The sequence below is a fragment of the Xiphias gladius genome, chromosome 2 (genome assembly GCF_016859285.1).
Source record: "Xiphias gladius isolate SHS-SW01 ecotype Sanya breed wild chromosome 2, ASM1685928v1, whole genome shotgun sequence".
Classification (NCBI taxonomy): domain Eukaryota; kingdom Metazoa; phylum Chordata; class Actinopteri; order Istiophoriformes; family Xiphiidae; genus Xiphias; species Xiphias gladius.
Genome location: NC_053401.1, coordinates 1224197 through 1244028, shown reverse-complemented (window position 1 = coordinate 1244028; position 19832 = coordinate 1224197). Strand labels below are relative to the sequence as shown.

The following is a 19832-nucleotide window of genomic DNA, read 5'->3' as shown; positions in this document are numbered from 1 at the left end:
GGAGAAACAGACCAGCAGGGCAAAAAAGCTTTTATTTTTATTACACTTTGTATTTGTATGTATTAGATCAATTTTATATCAAGCTATTTGAAGCTAGTATGCTCTTATTTTTTTACCAAATGCAAGAAAAACACATTCAATAAAATAAAACAACTGAATGGAATCATGGAGGGAAAAAAAAACCAAATTCATGCACGTGAAACAATAAAAGTTGCTCATGAATGACTTCATTTGGAGCCAGTTCACAGATTTGAGCTTAAAGGACTTGTTGATGATGATCGGCAGTTCCTTGATGTCTTGAGTGGAGGCAGGGGGAGCTGCTTCATAGGGGTCAGGAGGTGGGCACCCTCCTTCCTCTGTGTTTCCGTGATGACGGGTCCTCCAGAGGGCTCATCGGTGACACCAGGCGTCCCAGGTTTCACCCACCCTTGCTTTTACCCCCGAAGCTGCACAGTGGTCCTCTCGCAGTCCAGTTGGGTTCCAGTTGCTGCTTCGCTCAGCAGCCTCTGACGGCGACCTGATGGCTTGCCGGAGGGCCTGTCCCCGGACGCCCATCTGTTTCAGGAGCCCGGTGGTTGAGGGGGTCTGCAGCCAACCTCCACTGGGTGAACCCGTGTCCTCCAGCCACGTTGTGCTGCCTCATCTGTTATATCACAGAATGTTACGGAACCTAACATTACGCATACTGTTGTTTAAGAGACCTCAGCTATTCTTGGTGTGCATGTGTGATGGATGGATGGATGGTTATTAGGTTGGAAAGATGGTTTAATCTTTGGATCAACCGATGGATTTTTGTATGGATGAAAAGATTGTTCAATGGTTAGACGCATAAATGGACGAATGGATGGTTCTTTGGGTGGAGGGATGTTTGGATGGATGGATGGATGGATGGATGTCTGTCTGCCTGTTCGTGTGTGACTCCGCACCATCACACTGGATGAAGGGAGACGGAGTGAATATCTCCAGTCTTCAGTCTGAACGTCGCCTGATTCTCTCAGTCAGATCTATTTTAATTTGCCCCCACGTGTGGTCCAGTTCAGCAGAATCAAACGTAAAGCCCTTGGCTACGATGACAGATCCCCTTCTGTAAATACAGGGCAGAAAATCCAATGCACAACATCTGTTCACCTCAAATAAATGACCTTGGATTCAAGGGTATTGTCGTTTTTTTTCGAGTGTGTGGACAACAGAAGGGAAATCTGAGGATCAGAGAAGACCTTTCTCGGTCTGCGTTCTTGTCTGTCGTTGGGTTCTTATGGACGCCATCGGTCACAGTCCAGCGATTTAAGAGAGTTTGTGGTATTCACCAATTTTCTCTGGGGTACACATGAAAGTCACGAGTGGTCCAGACCTGCCGCACGAGTCCTGAGCAGATAGACGCTCGTTTGACTGAACCATTACAGTGATTTTATCTGAATGAATCTGGAGTTAAACGTGATACTGAAACTGATTTTATTTAAAAAATGTCCACAACAAACTTATTGAAAAATTAACAATCTGTTCACCGTATCGTCATCAGATAAAATTATAGCAGCTACTGAGGCTTCGTGTTCATGATCCGTCTCCATGGCAAATCCGTTTTAAATCGGCTGATGAAAACTGTGTAATAAGACTGAAAGCATTGAAAAACCAAGTTCTGAGTGCTCCTTGAATTGTGGTTGTTTTCTCAGAGTAATTAACATTTAGCTTTTGATTTTTTCTGGTTGATTCATCAAAAATTAGCTCTGTTTACACAGATGTGATGTAATTTACAGCTGGGACGTCCCCGAACACAGAATGTTTGTCGCTGCCACATTGGTTTTTATGAAGTTAATGACCCGTCTCCAGCTGTGGTTCATGTTTTGTTTTTGTTTTGGTTTTTTTTTGGACTTTAGTGTTTGGGAAACAGAGGCAGTCTGACAGTGATTTCCTGGGAGTTCTCCAGAGCAATGGTGAGTTCTCTCGCATTGCTGGGATTATGAAATGTTCCTTTTTTATTTTCCCAACAATGAGGAGACAGAAAAATCCGTATATTTCCCATTTTGAACATAAATCGGATGAAATGGAAATGTCCAAGTGGAACTATGATAAATTTAAAGGCTAATATTTGGTACATTTAAATTGAGCGGCCTGCCCCAGCTCCTGTGACTGTCAGTGTATTTAGTAAATCTCCTTTTTCATCGGACTATATTTAGACTGGGGGGGGTATTTATAATCTATCTTCCAGTTATATTCCCAGTCATACAGCATGTGGAGGTGTCAAGTATCTTCTGCCTGTGATTAAGCTCATCATTATTCTCTTCCATATTTGGGTCACGTAGTCCCTATGTACGCCCTTAATTTGCATAATCACAGAATACCATATCAAAACCCTCTTTTTTCGAGTTTTCATCCCCCCCACTCCCCACCCCCCCCAAACTGCTTACAGATATATTTTGGTGGTGTGTATTTTCCGGTCGTGTGTTTGCGTGGAGCAGATAAGAGCAGATTTGAAGCTGTGTTTTCATTCGTGGTATGGAACCATTTCCCCAGCGTCGCGCAGCCTCCGTGCTAAGTGTTTATCATCCCGAGCACACGCGGCGAGTCGCAGCAGTGAGCCGCGGCTGCTGTTGCGGGCTGATAAGCAACGGAGGTGGACTAATCTGTGGTACACTGCAGATTACAAGCAAAAATAACAGATGCGTTGACCTTAACGTGTTCAAATCAGCACTGCAACACAAGCGAAATGGACTTTTGGGATCTGTAATGTAGAGAAAATAACATGCGGGATAATGAGGCATCATAAAAGTGCTGTATAGTGAGGATCGTGTAGACTCATGCAGTGTATATATTTTGTACTTGTGCCATCCAGAAAAAGATATCTCCGCAAATATTTTCCACATTTTTTATTAAATTTGCTCTAAATGTTCGTGGTCCTCAGAGGATGAATTCTTTATATTTTAATGGACTTATCTCTAACAACACCCTCAGGACAATCTTTACACTTTTACCCTCACAATAGCAAAATCCGACATTTTTGTTCTGTGGGGTGTAACCAAGATTGCAGACTGGAAGCCGTGCTCTCTTGGGAAGGCAGTTTGTTAGTCCACCACTTTAGTCGACACTGAAATATCTCAACTACTATTGGAAGGATTTTAAATCATATTTTGATATTCATGGTTCCCAGAGGACTAACCCAAATGACCTTGGTGATCCCCTGACTTTTCATCTAGTGCCACCTTGAGGTTAACATCTGTGGTTCAGAATCTTGACAGTTATTTAATGGATTTTCATATATATATATATATATATATATATATATATATATATATATATATATATATATATATATATATATATATATATATATATATGTATATAGCATCGTACCCTGAAGTACACCGAAATCAGTGCTTGATATCTGAAGAATACTTTAGAAAGAACCTAAAGAACATTTTTTTTTTTTTTTATCCCAGGATAATAGGATGAGTTGCATCAGAGAACAGTGTGATACCTTGAGATAATAAAATAAAGAAAACAGAAGCAGAAACGGCTGTAGCAACCTGCCAAACTTTTAGAAAACCCAGTTATATCCCCATCAGCTTTGGAGTGAGCTTAATTACCTCTTCTATTAACAATGGAAACCCATCCCCTCATTATGTTGTTTGACTTTGCTCTGGTTTCGGTGTTAATGATCTCTTTCTTCTGGTCCCTTCTGTCTCGTGTAATTCCCCTCTTTGTTTGGTCAACTCTGCGACGCTGCTGGCTCCGGGCCAAAAGACAAAGACTCTTTCTCTGAAACTTCTCCCCACCGAGTCTGCGGCGGCTTTGCATACAAATTTGTCTGTAAGTAAATCCCTCCCTCGAGGAGTCTTTTTTCCGAAACTCCGCCACCTCAGCAGGAGCCTTCAGAGCGAAAAAACAAGACAAGAAAACGCCCCCCCCCCAAAAAAAACAGAGACTCTTCAGATCTGAGTCTGACAGAGCTCGGTGTTAAAATTAAAATCAAAGCCTCTCCTGCAGAAAAAAATCCTTCGTCTTTAATAAGAGATTCACATCTGACAGTCCCAGGGAGATATTCAACCTTACTGTCCACCGAAGCTAAAGATTGTCACTATCTCACCAAAACATAGAAGCAGGAAAGCAACATGTTGCACATGCAGCCGATCAGATACGGTGATAAAAGCCAATCGAAGTATGAAGCAGCACACTAGTGAAACTGATCAAATTAAAACGAGGAATAAAGCGTGAAATAAAACACCGAGGAGCAGGATTTGTGGCTTACCCTTGAATTCAAAAGGCGGATTTCACTTAAAAACGCGTTTTTCTGTTGCCAAACGCAGCCCGTAACCCGAACACAGTTTGCCGAAGCAGCTGCTTGGGTCCATAAAAAGGCAGCAGGCCTCAACAGTGGACCCAGACCTCAGGATCCCTTCGGCTGCTGGGCTGCTGCAGTGCTCGGGTTCTGTCCAGCAGGTGTCAGGCTGTCACAACGTTACACCGGCCAGAACCGGGGGGCCAACGCTGTTGTGTTGGTTTCCTTCCACATCACACCTCCCTCCCTCCCCCCCGAAGAGAGAGATCTGAATCCTGCCTTTCTGACCCGAGACACGACCCTGAAGGAAAAACACAGCGGAGCTGGGACTTTTGGTTTTATCTCGCTCCACACGAATACACGTCCACCCTGTTCCCGGCTGACTGCAGGAAAATATTAGAGTTAGAGGAACCAGAGGAGTTGGAGATTTTACAATGATGAAACACCACTGAGCAGATGTTACATAACAGGAGAGTCACTGAATCTGAAAGATAAAAACTCAATAAGCTGTACTCTTCTGGAAAATATTAAAAAACATTTTGTCAATTGGACAATTTTTTTTAAATCAAAAGCAACACAAATATGAACCTTTTCGAGACCCAGTCAGTTTTGACCTGTTTCATTTAGTCCCCTTTTTTAAATATCGCCTTCAAATTGATCGTTTTAATTTTTTTATACATAATTTTAGTGTATTTCATCATTTGAATGCTGGACATGCACCTGTGTGGAAAATAATACAACCTGTGAATAACTTTTTTCGCTGAAATCCCACCGTGGTTCTCCTCTTGACGCGGGAACCCCCCCCCCCTCACGGAGCCACCGTGGCGCCTCAGCGCTGCCGCCCGCCGACCCACTGACTCGCCCGGGGGATTTTCGGGCGGAGCGCCCGCCTCACGGAGCCGCCTCACGCTCGGCCTCGGTCGGATGGGGTCGACGCCCGCGTCCCGGGAAGTGCCCCGGGTCTCGGCGTCCCACCCATCCGGACGGTGGTGGAGAGTAACTAAGTACGCGTACTCAAGTAAAAGTACCTCGGTCCTGCCACTCCGCCATATTTCCGAGGGAAACTCGGTTTGACCGCTTTAGTTACTTTGCACATTCGGACCAATGGTACAAAATATAATCGACGAAATAAAAAGACCAAGACGAGAATAACGAGATTCGTTACATGCGCCTGCAACAGTAATCAATGAATCAGTGATCATAATCAATAATAATGATGTAACCAATCAGGTATTCAGCACAATGAGCACTTCCATCGACTTACAGTGAATTCTGACGCTAGCACGTTGTACTCGACATAAAAAGGTAACGTGCGCGCGTTTTCGTATCTCTGCGCCGTGGCGTCGGTGTTCCCGCGTGACCAAAAGATCTGACGATCTGACTTTTGCCGCCGGCGGAACGAGGTGTATCGCCACAGGTGAGATGCGGACACGGTGAAGCCACGTCCTGCAATAACGTCCACATAGTGATGTAGGTGTGAGCACGTGACCCTGCGTGATATTTATACTGGTAAATAATAGTGATTCGTCATCATATGATCAATTGTGGCTTTAAGTGATTGAAGAAAAAAAAAACAATCGATGAAACTAAAAGAAGAAACTTCGGATTTTCTCCTTCGCCCCTTCCCTCGGTGACCCGGCACTGAGCATGCGCAGTGTGTCCGCCAGCGGGCGGTCGGTTGAGGAAGTTTGGACCAACTCGTTCTACCTGTCGGTTTTATGGGTGTTAGCTCACCGCAGCGCCACCGGTGAGTCGCCGCGCCCTCGCCTCGGCAGGCGGGCAGGTGAGCCGTAACCGCGTGTGTGTGTGTGTGTGTGTGTGTGTGTGTGTGTGTGTGTGTGTGTGTGTGTGTGTGTGTGTGTGTGTGTGTTTTGAGTTTCGCTTTTTGTCTTTCGCTCTTCACGTGTCGGCGGACCCGCTCAGGTGTTGCCCGGCCGGTGCTAATCGCAGCTCCCCGCCGACTAGCTTTCACTTTCCGGGCTGCCGCCGTCCGTTAGCCGCCGTCGGACGTTTCGGCGTCTTTAAACTCCGCTTTTTTTTAACGTCCCTCGCCGTTTTCACTCTCCTGCCGATAAAGTTCATCACCGGGTCATAGACGCTGAAGGTTCCTGGAGGTTTTCATGTGTCTCCTTTCATTTCTGGGGAATGAACCTCAGCTTTCTCTGGTACCGGTGGCTGATCTGATGGTTGTTGTTGTTGTTTGTTTTTTTCCCTCCTCTTTCTCCTTGAAGACACTGAAATCCACCAGAAATGACCTCGACGTCTGATCTGGAGCCGCTGGCAGAAATAGGTGAGTTTCATCCGACCACAGGACGAGACGGGAGACTCCGTCAGACTCCCAGAGACAAGAAAGACGAGTTCGTGCTGGTTTTGTGTCTCTTTGCGTCTTTGTGGTAACTATATGTCTGTTTGTGTCTCTCTATTTGTTTTGTACTAGTTTTATTTCTCCTAACAGTCGTTTTGCGGTCATTTTTCATTGCTTGCTGGTTATTTCACAACTCTTTTGTGGTTGTTTTGTGTTTGTTTTTGCGTCTCTTTCAACTTCCACCAAGAAATGTTAAGTCACTGAAAACAGAGGCTGTGGATCGGGGCCCCCCGACCCCTTGAGGTCCCGGGGCACCCGACCCCTTTAGGTCCCGGGGCACCCGACCCCTTGAGGCCCCTGGGCCCCCCGACCCCTTGAGGCCCCTGGGCCCCCCGACCCCTTGAGGCCCCTGGGCCCGTACCAGGTGGACCTGCTCACTGATCCGTACATGAAAAGTGTTTAAATTTCCAAACTGTGCATTCGGTGTCGACCTCCTCTGACCCGAGGTTACTGTGGGTGGAAATAGTGACTTTTTCTTTCTTAACTTTTTGCCGTCTAAGTGGCTTTGGCACTGTCAAATGAAAATTCGAGCTGAGGTGATCAGTCACTTAATCAATTAGATGACCGACAAATTAATGTGCAGCTATTTTAAGAATCGTTGAATCGTTTTTAGACAATTTTCAAGCTAAAATGCCTGAAAGTTCTTTTGGCTCCAGCTTCTCAAAGGTGAATATTTTCTGGTTTCTCTGTTTTATATCCTTGCAAACTGAATGTCTTTGGGTTGTGAACCTGTTGCTCAGACAGAAACACAACTTTTTGAAAACATCTCAAGATTTTGTTCATTTTTAACCTTTTCTTTCTGATATTTTATCGACTGAACAATCAAAAAAAAATTAAGCCAAAAAAAAAATAATCTGCTTCTCAGCCGCTAATGAAACTAATCATTAGCTGAAGAAATGGCAACAGGTACATTTAACAAGACACCGGTACTAAACTTTAATCTTGGGCTTGGGAAGGTGAAACCCACCTCCTACCGGCCACTTCCTTGTTTGCATTGTTATTTGCCATGTGTGTTTTGTCTCTTTGGAAGTGATTTCATTACTAAAAGCTTTGCTGGATAAGACCCACTTCAAATCTGAGTGATTCATCCCCATTTAATAAATAGTTTCAAACCAACTACAGAGGTAGTTCTGAAGAACAAAGGTGCCACACGGACCCAGCAATGATCTTTTATAATGAGCCGATATAATCCTGGAAATCTCAAATTATAAGAAATTATTGATATCACTGCGTCACATTGGCCACTTGTTGTCATTGCCAGTAATTTATTGGAGTTTATCTGAGTTTGCTGGGCTTTTTATTCTATTTTAAGTCGTCTAATATTAATTCTATGAGTCTAAAGTCCGAGCTACAAGACAAACGTGACGCCACTAGCAGCGTCAAAGGGTCATGATCCGGGGCTGGATTCGGGCACTGATGGATAAATGTTTTGTGAAGCGCTTTCTCGGACTTCATCCTGGGAACAGTGAGCCGCACCGTTGCTTCCTTGAATATGAAACTGTGTAAAGTCACATTATCGCCTAACCTGTAAACACGTTTCTCTCTTTGGAAACTGCAAACATGACACAGCAATGTAATTTTTATTTTTTTTTTTTAAATCCTACTTGTGCATAAAAACCCGCAGCACGTACGAGGGCACATTTTAAAAAGGTAAACGCTGTCCCGTACATCCACACGTGGACTGTCAGCGGCAGACGCTTCAGCGGAGGACGGACGTCCACTGTAACGACCAGTGCGAGCACAGACGGGACAGGAAACTGAAAGTCTGCTCGGACAAAAAGACGTTTGAGGAGGTCACCTGGCTCTAGCAAATGGGTGTTCATGGGCATTTTCACAGTTTTCTGCCCTTTCATTGACGAAAGGAATAACCGATCGGTTGAGGGAAATAATCGGCAGATGAATCGACAGTGAAAATAAACCTCAGTTGAGGCCAGAATCAAATTCCTGCCGATACAGACCAAACATTTCTTACTGCCGTTGCTTCACATTAAAAGCATTCAACTGGCGAACCGAGGGCTGGCTTTTTATTGTGAAGGTACCGCAGGAAATGTGACGTGTTTAAATTAGTGACACTTTGTCAGTGATGGTATTGTTGACTGGAAACGAAGGTGGACACCACAAGATGTGGACGGTATCGGTGCTTTTACGTGACCGCGGTGAGCATGTAGTACGAATGCGTGTAGTTTTATTTTTGTGCTTGCTGTCGTTCTGAGGGTTTGTTTTGCTCGTTGTCCATGTTGTTGTTGTTGTTGTTGTTGTTGTTGTTTTTCACCTTCACCACAAATGGAAACGACACTTAACTGAACCGTCTGCTGGTTTACAGATGAGTGGGTGAACGTGTCTTACAGTGGCTCTGTCAGAGTTTGTCATTCTCTTCCTGCCTCTCTGAACTAAACTGAGCCTTTTGTCCGTTCACTCTGAGCAGATTGTTTCCTCTCTGTTATCACACAGACTGTGTGTTTATAGAAAACTTCCCCCAGAGCCGCAGAATGAGCACCCACCTCCACCCAGTCCCCTGGCTCTGCTCCAGTGTTCTCTCCCCCTGGTAATCAGTATTTTTATGAACATATAAGGAGATAATGTAGAAAACGTAGCCGGTGCTGAGGGGGAATCTGTGACTGAGTTGATGTTTTTTCCTTCAGTGTCACTCCCTTATATCAAGACCATATAATATTTATCTCCAAGGGGATTTAAAACTGGACCTTTAGTCGATTAGGATCATAGATCTTCTGGTAAAAATGAGGCTAGTGCTTCTGTTGTGGTAAGAAATGTTTACTTTTTGTACGAGAACGTGTCCTGAGCATCCTGAGTGCCAACAACACACGTGTATGTATTTCTTGTATTATTTGTTGTTAATATTTTATTAGTTTATTGATGGGTTTGCTGTGTCTTTATGTTACTGTAAATAAAGACCTGGTTCAACCGCGGCTTAGTGTCATAAAGTTCAGTATGCGGACAGATTTAAACCGCTCGGATCATTTTATTAATCCCTGAAATGTCGCATCTTTTCCGATGTTTGTCTTTTTGAAGGCGCTGCTATAATCAAACTTTGATTTACTGTCAGTGTTGCATCAGATGCTAAAGTGACGGAGCAGCAGCCCCGGGGAGTCTGCATTTGTGTAACTGTGTTTCTCTTTTCCTTGTTGTTGTTGTTGTTGTTTTGTGCTGTTAACATTGTTTTGTTGAGTGGGATAAACACACAAATTAAGCATTTGAAATGAAAACTTTGATGCATCAGACCACAACATAATTAGCAGAATAAGTTTTATTTTTATAATTATTCTTTCATACTTGTGCAACAGGAAACAATAAATGCATTTACCAGTTTTTTTTCTGCATCAGCCTGAGACAAGAAACATTTTCAACACCATGAAAGATTTAGATTTTTTCTTTTTTTTTCTTCCTAGAACAGAAGGTCAGAATCAGCGAGGACACCCAGATTTCAGACCAGGGGCTTGTTATCAATGAAAATAACGTCAGTGTTGTTTCTGAGGTGTATTTTTCCTTCACCTCTGACAGAACTTCAGAAGGAGGAGGAGGACGAGGACCGGAGGGACGTCACAGACAGTCCATCAGTTCCCCCGAGCAGCAGCTTCAGTCCCGATACCTCCCACCCGTATTATGACGTGGCTCGGCACGGCATCATCCAGGTCTCTGGTTAGTAGCCTGCTTTTATGAGTATCGGTGAGTTTTTAACTGAAGATTAGAGCTGCAACAGTAAATCGATTCATCGATTTAAGGAGAATGTACCAGCAACTGTTTTGATAACTTTCGGTTAAAGCTTCTCAGATGTGGAGATTCGGGGCTTTTCTGTATCATATCTGATAGTGAAATGAATATTTCTAGATTGTGGATTGTTGGTCAAACAAAGCAAGCAATCTGAATACATCATCTTTGGCTTAATCCAGAAAATGATATGAAGATTAATCAATAATGAAAATAATCCTTAGTTGCAGCCCCGGTGGATTCAAAAGTGGATTTTGAATAAAAATCCAGTTTACATTACAGTTGTGGTGGACAGGGCGATTATGGTCAAAATCAGTATCCCGGTAAATTTATTCTACTCAGAACACTGGTAAATAATTTGCACATGAAATAATCTTATTATTCCATCCTGTTCTTTACTGTTCTGCAGTGTTTTTAAGACAAAACTCAGTTCGTCTAATACAGACGTGTTTTAAAACGAAAAAAATAATCTGGTTTGAACAACAATTTGTGTCTGATATGATTTTTATCACAAAAAGTTCAACCTGCTCATTAAAAATTCTTAAAATTAAATCATCATCTCCAGAATCTCTGAATATGCAAATATTGTTCATTTCTAAAGTTTAACATACTGGATGACGAGTGGCTCCAAATTATGTCATAAATCCTGCAGGTATGTTCAGGTGTATTATTCTTATTGTTAATACGATGAATAGTTGTTATTTCTCATTTAACTTCATCTAAATTGCAGTAAAGAGAAAAAACCTAAACCAGATCAGTATTTGCTTTGACCCCCCTTTGCCTTTAAACCAGCACCGGTTCTCCTGGATCCACCCGCACACAGTTTTCCAGGTTCTTGCAGGCAGGTTTTTCCAGCATCTTGGAGAACCCGCCTCAGTTCTTCTGTGAGTTCAGTCCGTCTCAGTGTCTCCTGTCTGTTCATGTGGTCCCAGACTTGACTCCGTGAAGCTGAGATCAGGACTCTGTGGGGTCCAGACCATCTGCTGCAGGACTCCTTGTTCTCCTGGTCTCTGCAGACAGTTATTTATGACTCTGGCTGGATAGACAAGAATCTAAACATCCAAAGTGCCTTAAACTCTTGCACAGTACTTAACATCATTCTGCACAGAGTCGACACCATCGCAGTCAAGTAACAATGAGGAAAGCACATTTTTCAGTGGAGGAGGCTTTAAAGAGTCTGTCTCGTCTCCAGGGGACGACAACTACGGCAGGAAGTTGATCATCTTCAGCAGCTGCTGTTTGCCGCCGTCACACCAGCTGAACCACCGACGCCTGCTCGAGTACGTCCACAGTAAATCCCTTTTCACGCAGCGAACACACGGATGACGCAGGTCTGCTCATTACATAAAACCACCACGTAAAATCTTCAATACTTAGATGGTTGGTGTTCGCTTTCCTCTCCCTGCTGCAGGTATCTGAAGTTCACCTTGGACCAGTATGTGGAGATGGACTACATCCTGGTTTACTTCCATCATGGTCTGAGGAGCAGCAACAAGCCGTCTCTGAAATGGTTACGAGAAGCTTACAGCGAGTTCGACAGGAAGTACGTCACCTCGCTTTCAATCCACTCAGGATTCGGTGATTGGATAGAAATTCAGGTTATATAAAAATGCACTTTAGCTGGAAAACCCTCGTCTGTATGTTTGAACTCAGCTGTTCTGATCCTACTTTTTCTGTTGAGGAACTGACGGTAAAATGTGTTGCACTTGTTCTTTCTGTACCGTCCGCACGTTGTTTCAGGTACAAGAAGAACCTGAAGACTCTGTACGTTGTTCATCCCACAAACTTCATCAGAATCGTCTGGAACATTTTCAAACCTCTGATCAGGTAGAGACGCCTCAGACTCACCTGCCGCATTACAAACCCTCCTCGGTTACACCAGAGTTTCCTCTTCTTTTGTTTCCTTCAGCCACAAGTTTGGGAAGAAGCTGACGTACGTGAACTACCTGGATGAACTCCGAGATCACCTGAACTACGAGCAGCTCATCATCCCTCCCGATGTACTCAGGTACAGGTTACCGTTCTCCGTCAGAGAAACGTGTTTGTGCGTTGTAGAGATGGACACCGTGCAGGGGCCTAGTTCGGGGATATTTCTTTTACACTCTCACTGATTTTTCTACATGTTTTTTTTCTTCTTTTTTCAAACCTGCCTCCTGAATACAGTTGGATCGGTTTGCTTGACACAGATTTGTGAGGTGCGTCCGTCTGCTCCTCTGCGACCTGCAGTTACAAATAACTTCCTTCGCTACATAGACTTTTATTGACAGTATGCAACAACAATGTGTCACAATAATCATTGTTTTTAAGCTGAAGTGTGGGGTATTTGATCTTATGCAGGACTAAAAACAAACAGGTTGGTTAGACCACGTGAACAAAAAACACAGGCCCCAAAGTAGAACCTCAACACAACAAAGCTGAGGACGCCTGTGGTTTCCAGTTAAAGCCAAATGCATGAACAAGCTCAGTTTTGACCTGGGTTGTGTCTAATGAAACATGGCTCCACATGGTGAGAAACTGCCTGAGCGGTCAGAAACCAGACTGTGAGACTTCATTGAGATGGATGAGGGGACAGGAGCATCAGTAGGCGACCGAACATGAGCTGAGACACGGCTGCAGCCGCGGCGAGGAGGTGCAGGAGGAGCCACGACACCTGTGACGGAAGGAGCAGTGAACATCCTTGAAAAACAAGGCCACACACAGTTCACGGTTTACACAACCTCACACTGAAAAACAGCCGGGTCAGAGCTTCCGGCTTGGCTCAAGGATTCTCTGTGGAAACTGGTGTTTCAGTGACGGATCAGACAGTGAGGAGGACACGGCAGGAAGTCGGCCTCTACGGACGGAGGCCGGGAAGAAAACCACTGCTCACAAAACGGCAGAAAACTGCAGATTAAACTTTGCCAGAGATCATGAGAAGACGCCTGATGGATGTTGGCAGCGGGTTCTTTGTTCAGATGAAACCAAAATAAACGAGTTTGGATCAGTTGTGGTCCAGCATGTTTGGCGTGGACCTGACCAGGACCGCCACGGTGACTTGACAGGGCCGACGTGAAACATGGAGGTGGGAAGGTGCCGACGTGGGGCTGCGAGGGAGCATTATAAAGCGACGAAACCCCTCCAGCAAAGAGCAGCTGAAGAGAGTCGTCATGTGAAGAAGCAGAACATCTGCCCACAGATGTGTGTGGGACTGGTATCGTCCATGAACGGGAGGATCGAACCCGTCGTCAAGAAAAAAGGCGGACTCACAAAGTATTAACAAAATAAAAGACTGGAACCTCTCTAGTGAAGACTGTCGTTGTTGTTGTAATTAACATTTTAGTGACACAGTTACTCAGTTTTGTTGTACACTGTACATCCTCAGCACCGTAACTCCAGTTAAGTGTCCAGATTATAACATTGACCTTTGACCCGAGTCCAGATCTTTCTCCTTCTTCGAAGCTGGTTTAAAGTTTATCCGGAGCTGGACCAGTCAGAACAACGACTTCCTTAAACCCAAACCCAGACACCCAGGAATTTTAGGGTCAACCCCACACATGAACTAATTTTCAGATACAAATAGCTTTATTAGAACTATAATGAAAAGTGTTTCATACTTGTGATTTTCAGAGGAGAAAATACCGATTATTGAGAAATTCTAACAGTTTAATTACCCATACTTAGACATGATAAAATTAGAAAAATAAAATCAAAGTCTGAACATTAAAAGAACCAAACAAAATGCTGTGAACAAAAAGACAAATGTTCTCGGTTCATTGGTCCTAATGGTCCGTTTGTCATTTAATTAGCTGAAAAATCTTTATGCAATTAAAGTGTTGATTGTTATTTTTAATGAGTATAATCTGCTGAGTAGTTTTTGCGTTGTCTCCTCACAGCCATGATGAAAAGTTACGAGCGGCTCAGCAGGACAGACTCCCTCCCCCGGCGAAGACTCCCCCGCCTCGACCCCCCCTGCCCACACAGCAGTTTGGTGTCAGTCTGCAGTAGTGAGTCTGTTTCCTGACGTTGACTTAAGCTGAACCGAACTCTTCATAAATTCACATGATTTAACGGTTTCAATCAAATAAGAAGGGATCGATCAAGCGTGTTTGTTTGACAGCATCAGAGAGAAGAACAGGGAGGCGATAATCCCTCCTGTGATCCATCAGACTGTCGCCTACCTGAAGGAGAAAGGTGAGTGTTGAACTGATGATGACTAAAGCCCCACTCTGACAGGATGAACATTATAGGGGGAGGTGGGGGATCAAATACTCCCCATGGTTCCTGGTAATTTAACTCATCGTTCTGGATGCGATTTTAAACTTTTTTAACAGACGTGGACACTCGGGAGGATAAAGCCACAGGACAGGGACAGTAAACGTGAATAAAGCCTCAGGAACCAACTTAGAAACCGGAGGAAAAAGAGGCTGCAGAACTTCAGTCAGAATCTTCCTGTTTTTAAGTTTCCTTCAGTATCACAGTGACCCAGTGACCGTTGTCTGAACGTCCACGGCTACACTGCAACAGGAGCTGGTCACAGCTGGTTCAGCAGCTTTTAATGGGACGGTTTGACTGAATGTGAACAAATATAGGCTAAAAAAAACGGGGCTCAAAAGGGATACCGGTACCAGTACATTACAACAGACTATTAACGAGCTTTTACAGGCTCTTGCTCTCCTGATGGCTTTAATTTTTTCTTTTTTCATTATCGGTTCCCAGACAGGCCTTTGTGTTGGTGTCAGCATGTTTGCATCTTTCAGATTAGCAGAAACATTTACCTCCATTTTCACACAAAATAAAAATATTCACACGGAGCTGATTTTTTTTTTTTTTTTTTTAATAACTCGTCACATGCAAAAAACTCAAGAGATCCTCTTTAAAATCCAAGATCGCGACTCCGGACCCTAAATGACGGGAGGAGCAGCCACACCTCCCCTGCAGACAGAAATCCAGTCTGAATGGGGCTTTTTTTAAATGTTGTTGTTTTATAGCATGTTTTTTTTTTTTTTGTAAGAATTCCTCTGTATTTTGGCAGGACATCTGTGTTTGACCAAGCACATAGAGGAAAATAGTGGAAGTGATGATTTTATTCATTTACGTTTAATATTCTGTTGCACCATAACATCGTCTATGTCCAGGTCTCCATCCGAACACCGATAGTCACGTCAGCAGATCCATGTGCGTTTATTTTATACGTCGCTCATGTTGTGTATGTCACTCAGTTCGATGCAGGTTGACGGTGCTTACAAACACTTCCTCTACTGGTTTCCATGATTTCACATCGACGCTTCCTTCAGTTTCCGGTCACTACTGTGTATGTGGATTCGTAGCATTTGTCATTGATTTAGATCTGTGTGTGTGCGTCAGGTCTGAGGACGGAGGGCCTCTTCAGGCGTTCGGCTCGTGTTCAGCTCATCAAGGACGTTCAGAAGCTCTATAACCTGGGTGAGTGGGGCCTCCACGTTTATCTCTCTGCACCAGAGAGCGGAGATCAATACGTGTGTGTGTGCGCAGCAGCTCAGATACCATCAGGCTGTAGACGGGGTCGGAGTCTGTCTCAGTCCACTTCATTAGAGCTCAGTCTCCGTGAAGAATTTCCGTCTGTGTTGTTTCAGCTGGAGAGAAGAGAGACTATGAAATGTCCCCTGGTCCAATCAAAGTTTTATTCAGGAGGTTTTACATTCATTGTGTCGCATCACTGGACGTCGGGGTTGAGCTCGTATCGAACAGACGTCTGAAACCTCATATCGCCACTAAACCCTGTTCTGTCCAAGTGAATCTCGGCCACTTGCACCAACTTAGATCCTCGCTTGACTCCCAGGACAAGGAGAGCTCCTCTCATCCGATAGGCAGATTGAAATAAAGTTAAGACTATAACTGAGCGCATTGACGCTTCCCGGGTATGGACCTAAACCAGGACCCTGCAAAAATACTTATAAGTATGAACAGATTATTAAAAGCTTTTATTTAGTGACAGTAATAATAAAAGTAAACGGACGATTAAATTTAAGCTGATACAGGAACTAAACTCACTAGCTGAGACTAAACCTTATTATTTTACACTGAGCTCAACATTTCATGGCTCAAAGTTGGAAACATCCACCAGTTAAATATCTGGACTTTTCTTTTAGTGTCGCCCTCAGGACAAGCTTCAGTTTTCAGGCTCTGAAGAAGGATAAATCTGTTAAGGGTCTGCACCGACGCCCCGAATGGATTTTAGTGTTTTGTATTCATGGAAACAATATTTTCAGTTTTACGTGAGCCGGTGTGCATTAGACTGTAGTCCGTCTTTGTTTTTAATCCATGAATCACTTTGTAAACTCGTTTTTGAAAAGTGCTGTAGAGATAAAGATGATTTTTTATCATTCGGATCCTCTCAGGGAAACCCGTGGACTTTGAGCAGTACGGCGACGTCCACGTCCCTGCCGTGATCCTGAAGACGTTTCTCCGAGAGCTGCCTGAGCCGCTGCTCACCTACAGAGTCTACAACCAGGTCCAGGACATCCTCGGTGAGTCCTGCACACACCAACATAATAGAGAGTAGAGGTCAGGAAATATAACAGTCCTGTTGGGAAAGCTGGGAGTTTTACAAACGGGACTTTATTTTCCAAATCACAGAAACGTGACGCTTTTAAACTCAGATTCATTTCTGGAAGTTTCTGAAAAACAACTCAAAACTGAAATGTGGGAAAAAAAGGATAAAATCAGCCGTACATGCTTTGTGTTGTTGTTGTTGTTGTTGTTATCATCAGCGTTATTATTTTTATTGTTGCAAAATGTGGCACTAAAGTACGAGTTATTTTACCAGCCAATCGTACCAATCCTCCTCTATGGAAGTGAGGAAGTGGAATCCCATAATCCCGATCCTAACGTACAACGTAGATGTTTGGGAATGTTAGAAACCGCGTGACAACCGAGGGGAAAATATTCACCATGAATGTGGGTCTTCATCACCATCATCATTGTTCCTGCTTTCTAATTTAGATATTCAATAATTTACCTTTCTACAAAATATACACATAAGTCATTGTATTTGTCCGTTGCTGTTTTCTTACTCTGCCTCCTTGAGGGGTCATCGTGGAGTAGAGAAAATCAATTAGATAATTGAAATCATTGATTCATAAATCATTTCTCCTCTTGTGTCTCCCAGATGTGGAGAGCATTCTCCGTGTGACGCGGTGTAAACAGATCGTCGAAAGTCTTCCTGAGCAGAACTTCATCGTGGTGAAGTACCTGCTGTGTTTCCTGCACATGGTAGGTCTCGATGTACCTGCCACATTCACAGCACAGAATAAACGCACTGGAAGTGGCTGCTTCTCTGTGAGAAAGAAAAACAGCAGAAATGAAATAATGGTGAACTGTTGAGCCTCAACCTTATTTTTGTCACGGACCTAAGGGGTGGGTAGGAAGCGAGGACGCAGGAGAGAGGATGGTGGGTAGGAAGAGAGGATGGTGGGTAGGAAGCGAGGACGGAGGAGAGAGGATGGTGGGTAGGAAGCGAGGACGGAGGAGAGAGGATGGTGGGTAGGAAGCGAGGACGGAGGAGAGAGGATGGTGGGTAGGAAGCGAGGACGCAGGAGAGAGGATGGTGGGTAGGAAGCGAGGACGCAGGAGAGAGGATGGTGGGTAGGAAGCGAGGACGCAGGAGAGAGGATGGTGGGTAGGAAGGTCAGTAAGTTGGAAGATGAGACAAAAGGTGGAGAGATAAATGACACAATGAGAACAATAATAACATAATCAATACCAGACTGACAGGAAAATAAAAATCTTCCCAACTTTTCCTCATAAATTCCAAACTGCCCGTCATGAAAACAAACAGCAGCAACTTTTACACTAAAAAAAATGCAGCTCAACCTGCTTTAAATGAAAGAAAATGGACAAAGGGTCAAAATAAAGACCTTTTCAGTCGAGTCAGTGAAAAGCAGCAGGGTCACGTGGCAGGAACTTCTTGTTCCACATACTGATCACTAGTTCTGGTGATCAGTAGTTAGTTGCTGAAGCACTGTAGACCACTGCTTTGTAAAAATGGGATCGTTTAATGTTGCATGGAAGGTTTTCAGTCATTAAACCCCTCTGATTGGTCCCCCTCTGATTGGTCCCCCTCAGGTGTCTCAGGAAAGCATCGTGAACAAAATGAGTCCGTCCAACCTGGCCTGTGTTTTCGGGGTCAACCTGGTCTGGCCCCGTCACGGCTCCATCTCCCTCACCGCTCTGACCCCCATCAACATCTTCACCGAGCTCCTCATTGAGCATTTCCACACCGTGTTTGGCTCCCACTGCCCAGCTGGACAGGTAACGCCCTGAACCAGCGGATCAACACGTCACACCCCCTGGATCCAGACCGTCACTCGTCCCCTGGGAATGTTTTTGTTCGTTCCATCTGAGATATCCACGAACTCTGTGTGTGGGAATTCCTGTTCCCCAGAGGACGACTCCTCGCGACTTGGTGCCGTTCATCCCGCGGCACCGTTTCCACTTCTGCACGGAAAAAAACCCCAAATCTAAAGGTCAGAGTGTCGTGAAACCTCCTGAGCTCATTGCTGCTGCTCAGAGGACGAACCCTTCACATTGTGGACACAATTTTGGACTTTGAGTTTCCCCTTTACAGCCATGAGACTTCACCTGCCCACACACACACAGACACTAGGGCTGGTCGAAACGATGGTATCTTCTTAATACTGTATCTTCACCTTCACTGGTGGCGGGAGGAGGACTCATTTATGATGAGACTGGATTTGGTACCGGTGTGACCAAGAGCCTTTGTTTGAATATCTAATTCACCAGATTAACCCAAACCTGATGCATTTTATTAACAGTTAACGACACTCTCTCTGTTGCACTTTAATAAAATATATAAAATCCTAGTGGAGGATTTTGTCCTTCAGTAATCAGTAATAATGTGGAGGACGGGTGGACAGGACCGTGTGTGGATTCTGTCAAGTGCTAGTTTCTTTGTGCGGTGAATCACTGGTGCTGGAGATGCGACAGTTCAACGACCTGAACCAGTAGAGACCTTTTATACTGTAACGTCATTAAAACGCACACAAGCCCGGACAGATCGTTACAGTCAGGAAGTGGAACCGTTGAACTCTAGAGCAACGACTGGATTGTTGAGGCTTGTCGAGATTCCTCTGCAAAGAACGCGGCATTAACTGCGATATTCTCGGACATTTTTAACTTGAACGTTTGTAGTTTAAATTTGGTGTTTGAACAACGGTGACCGACGCATTTTACGGCGTTAACAGTGAAACCCTCCTCGCTGGTTTGAGACGAGCTGGTCTCTGGTGGAAAAGGCGACGCCGCGGACGTCTGCGCACCAGTCGGGATTTAGCGAGATTTAAATTCAAAATCTGACGACAGGCGCTGGGTTGTTTGGTAGCTGTTGATCAGATCTGATCAAACTCCACCCACACACGGTCCTGATGAAGAGTAGTCCTTCTAGATCTTCTTCAAGACCTGAAGATGTTTTTAATGTTTTAGAGAAATACTTAA

General features: G+C 44.3%; 1 protein-coding gene across 4 annotated transcripts; it reads left to right on the top strand.

The window, feature by feature from the left end:
- The first annotated feature begins 5639 nt into the window (after positions 1–5639).
- Positions 5640–19758, top strand: LOC120803542 (rho GTPase-activating protein 8-like). 4 transcript variants are annotated; one of them, XM_040152109.1, is made up of 13 exons: positions 5640–5690; positions 6505–6563; positions 10158–10295; positions 11557–11644; positions 11776–11907; positions 12105–12191; positions 12274–12372; positions 14237–14347; positions 14461–14534; positions 15708–15785; positions 16721–16849; positions 17491–17594; positions 18447–19758. In XM_040152109.1, the coding sequence occupies exons 2-13, from the start codon at positions 6524–6526 to the stop codon at positions 18642–18644; spliced, it is 1278 nt and encodes a 425-aa protein (XP_040008043.1). In that variant the 5' UTR covers positions 5640–5690; positions 6505–6523; the 3' UTR covers positions 18645–19758. The 4 variants fall into 4 exon arrangements, with proteins under 4 accessions (XP_040008043.1, XP_040008033.1, XP_040008013.1 ...); XM_040152099.1 differs by lacking the exon at positions 5640–5690 and adding an exon at positions 5737–6020; XM_040152079.1 differs by lacking the exon at positions 5640–5690 and adding an exon at positions 5740–6056.
- The last annotated feature ends 74 nt before the right edge of the window (positions 19759–19832 follow it).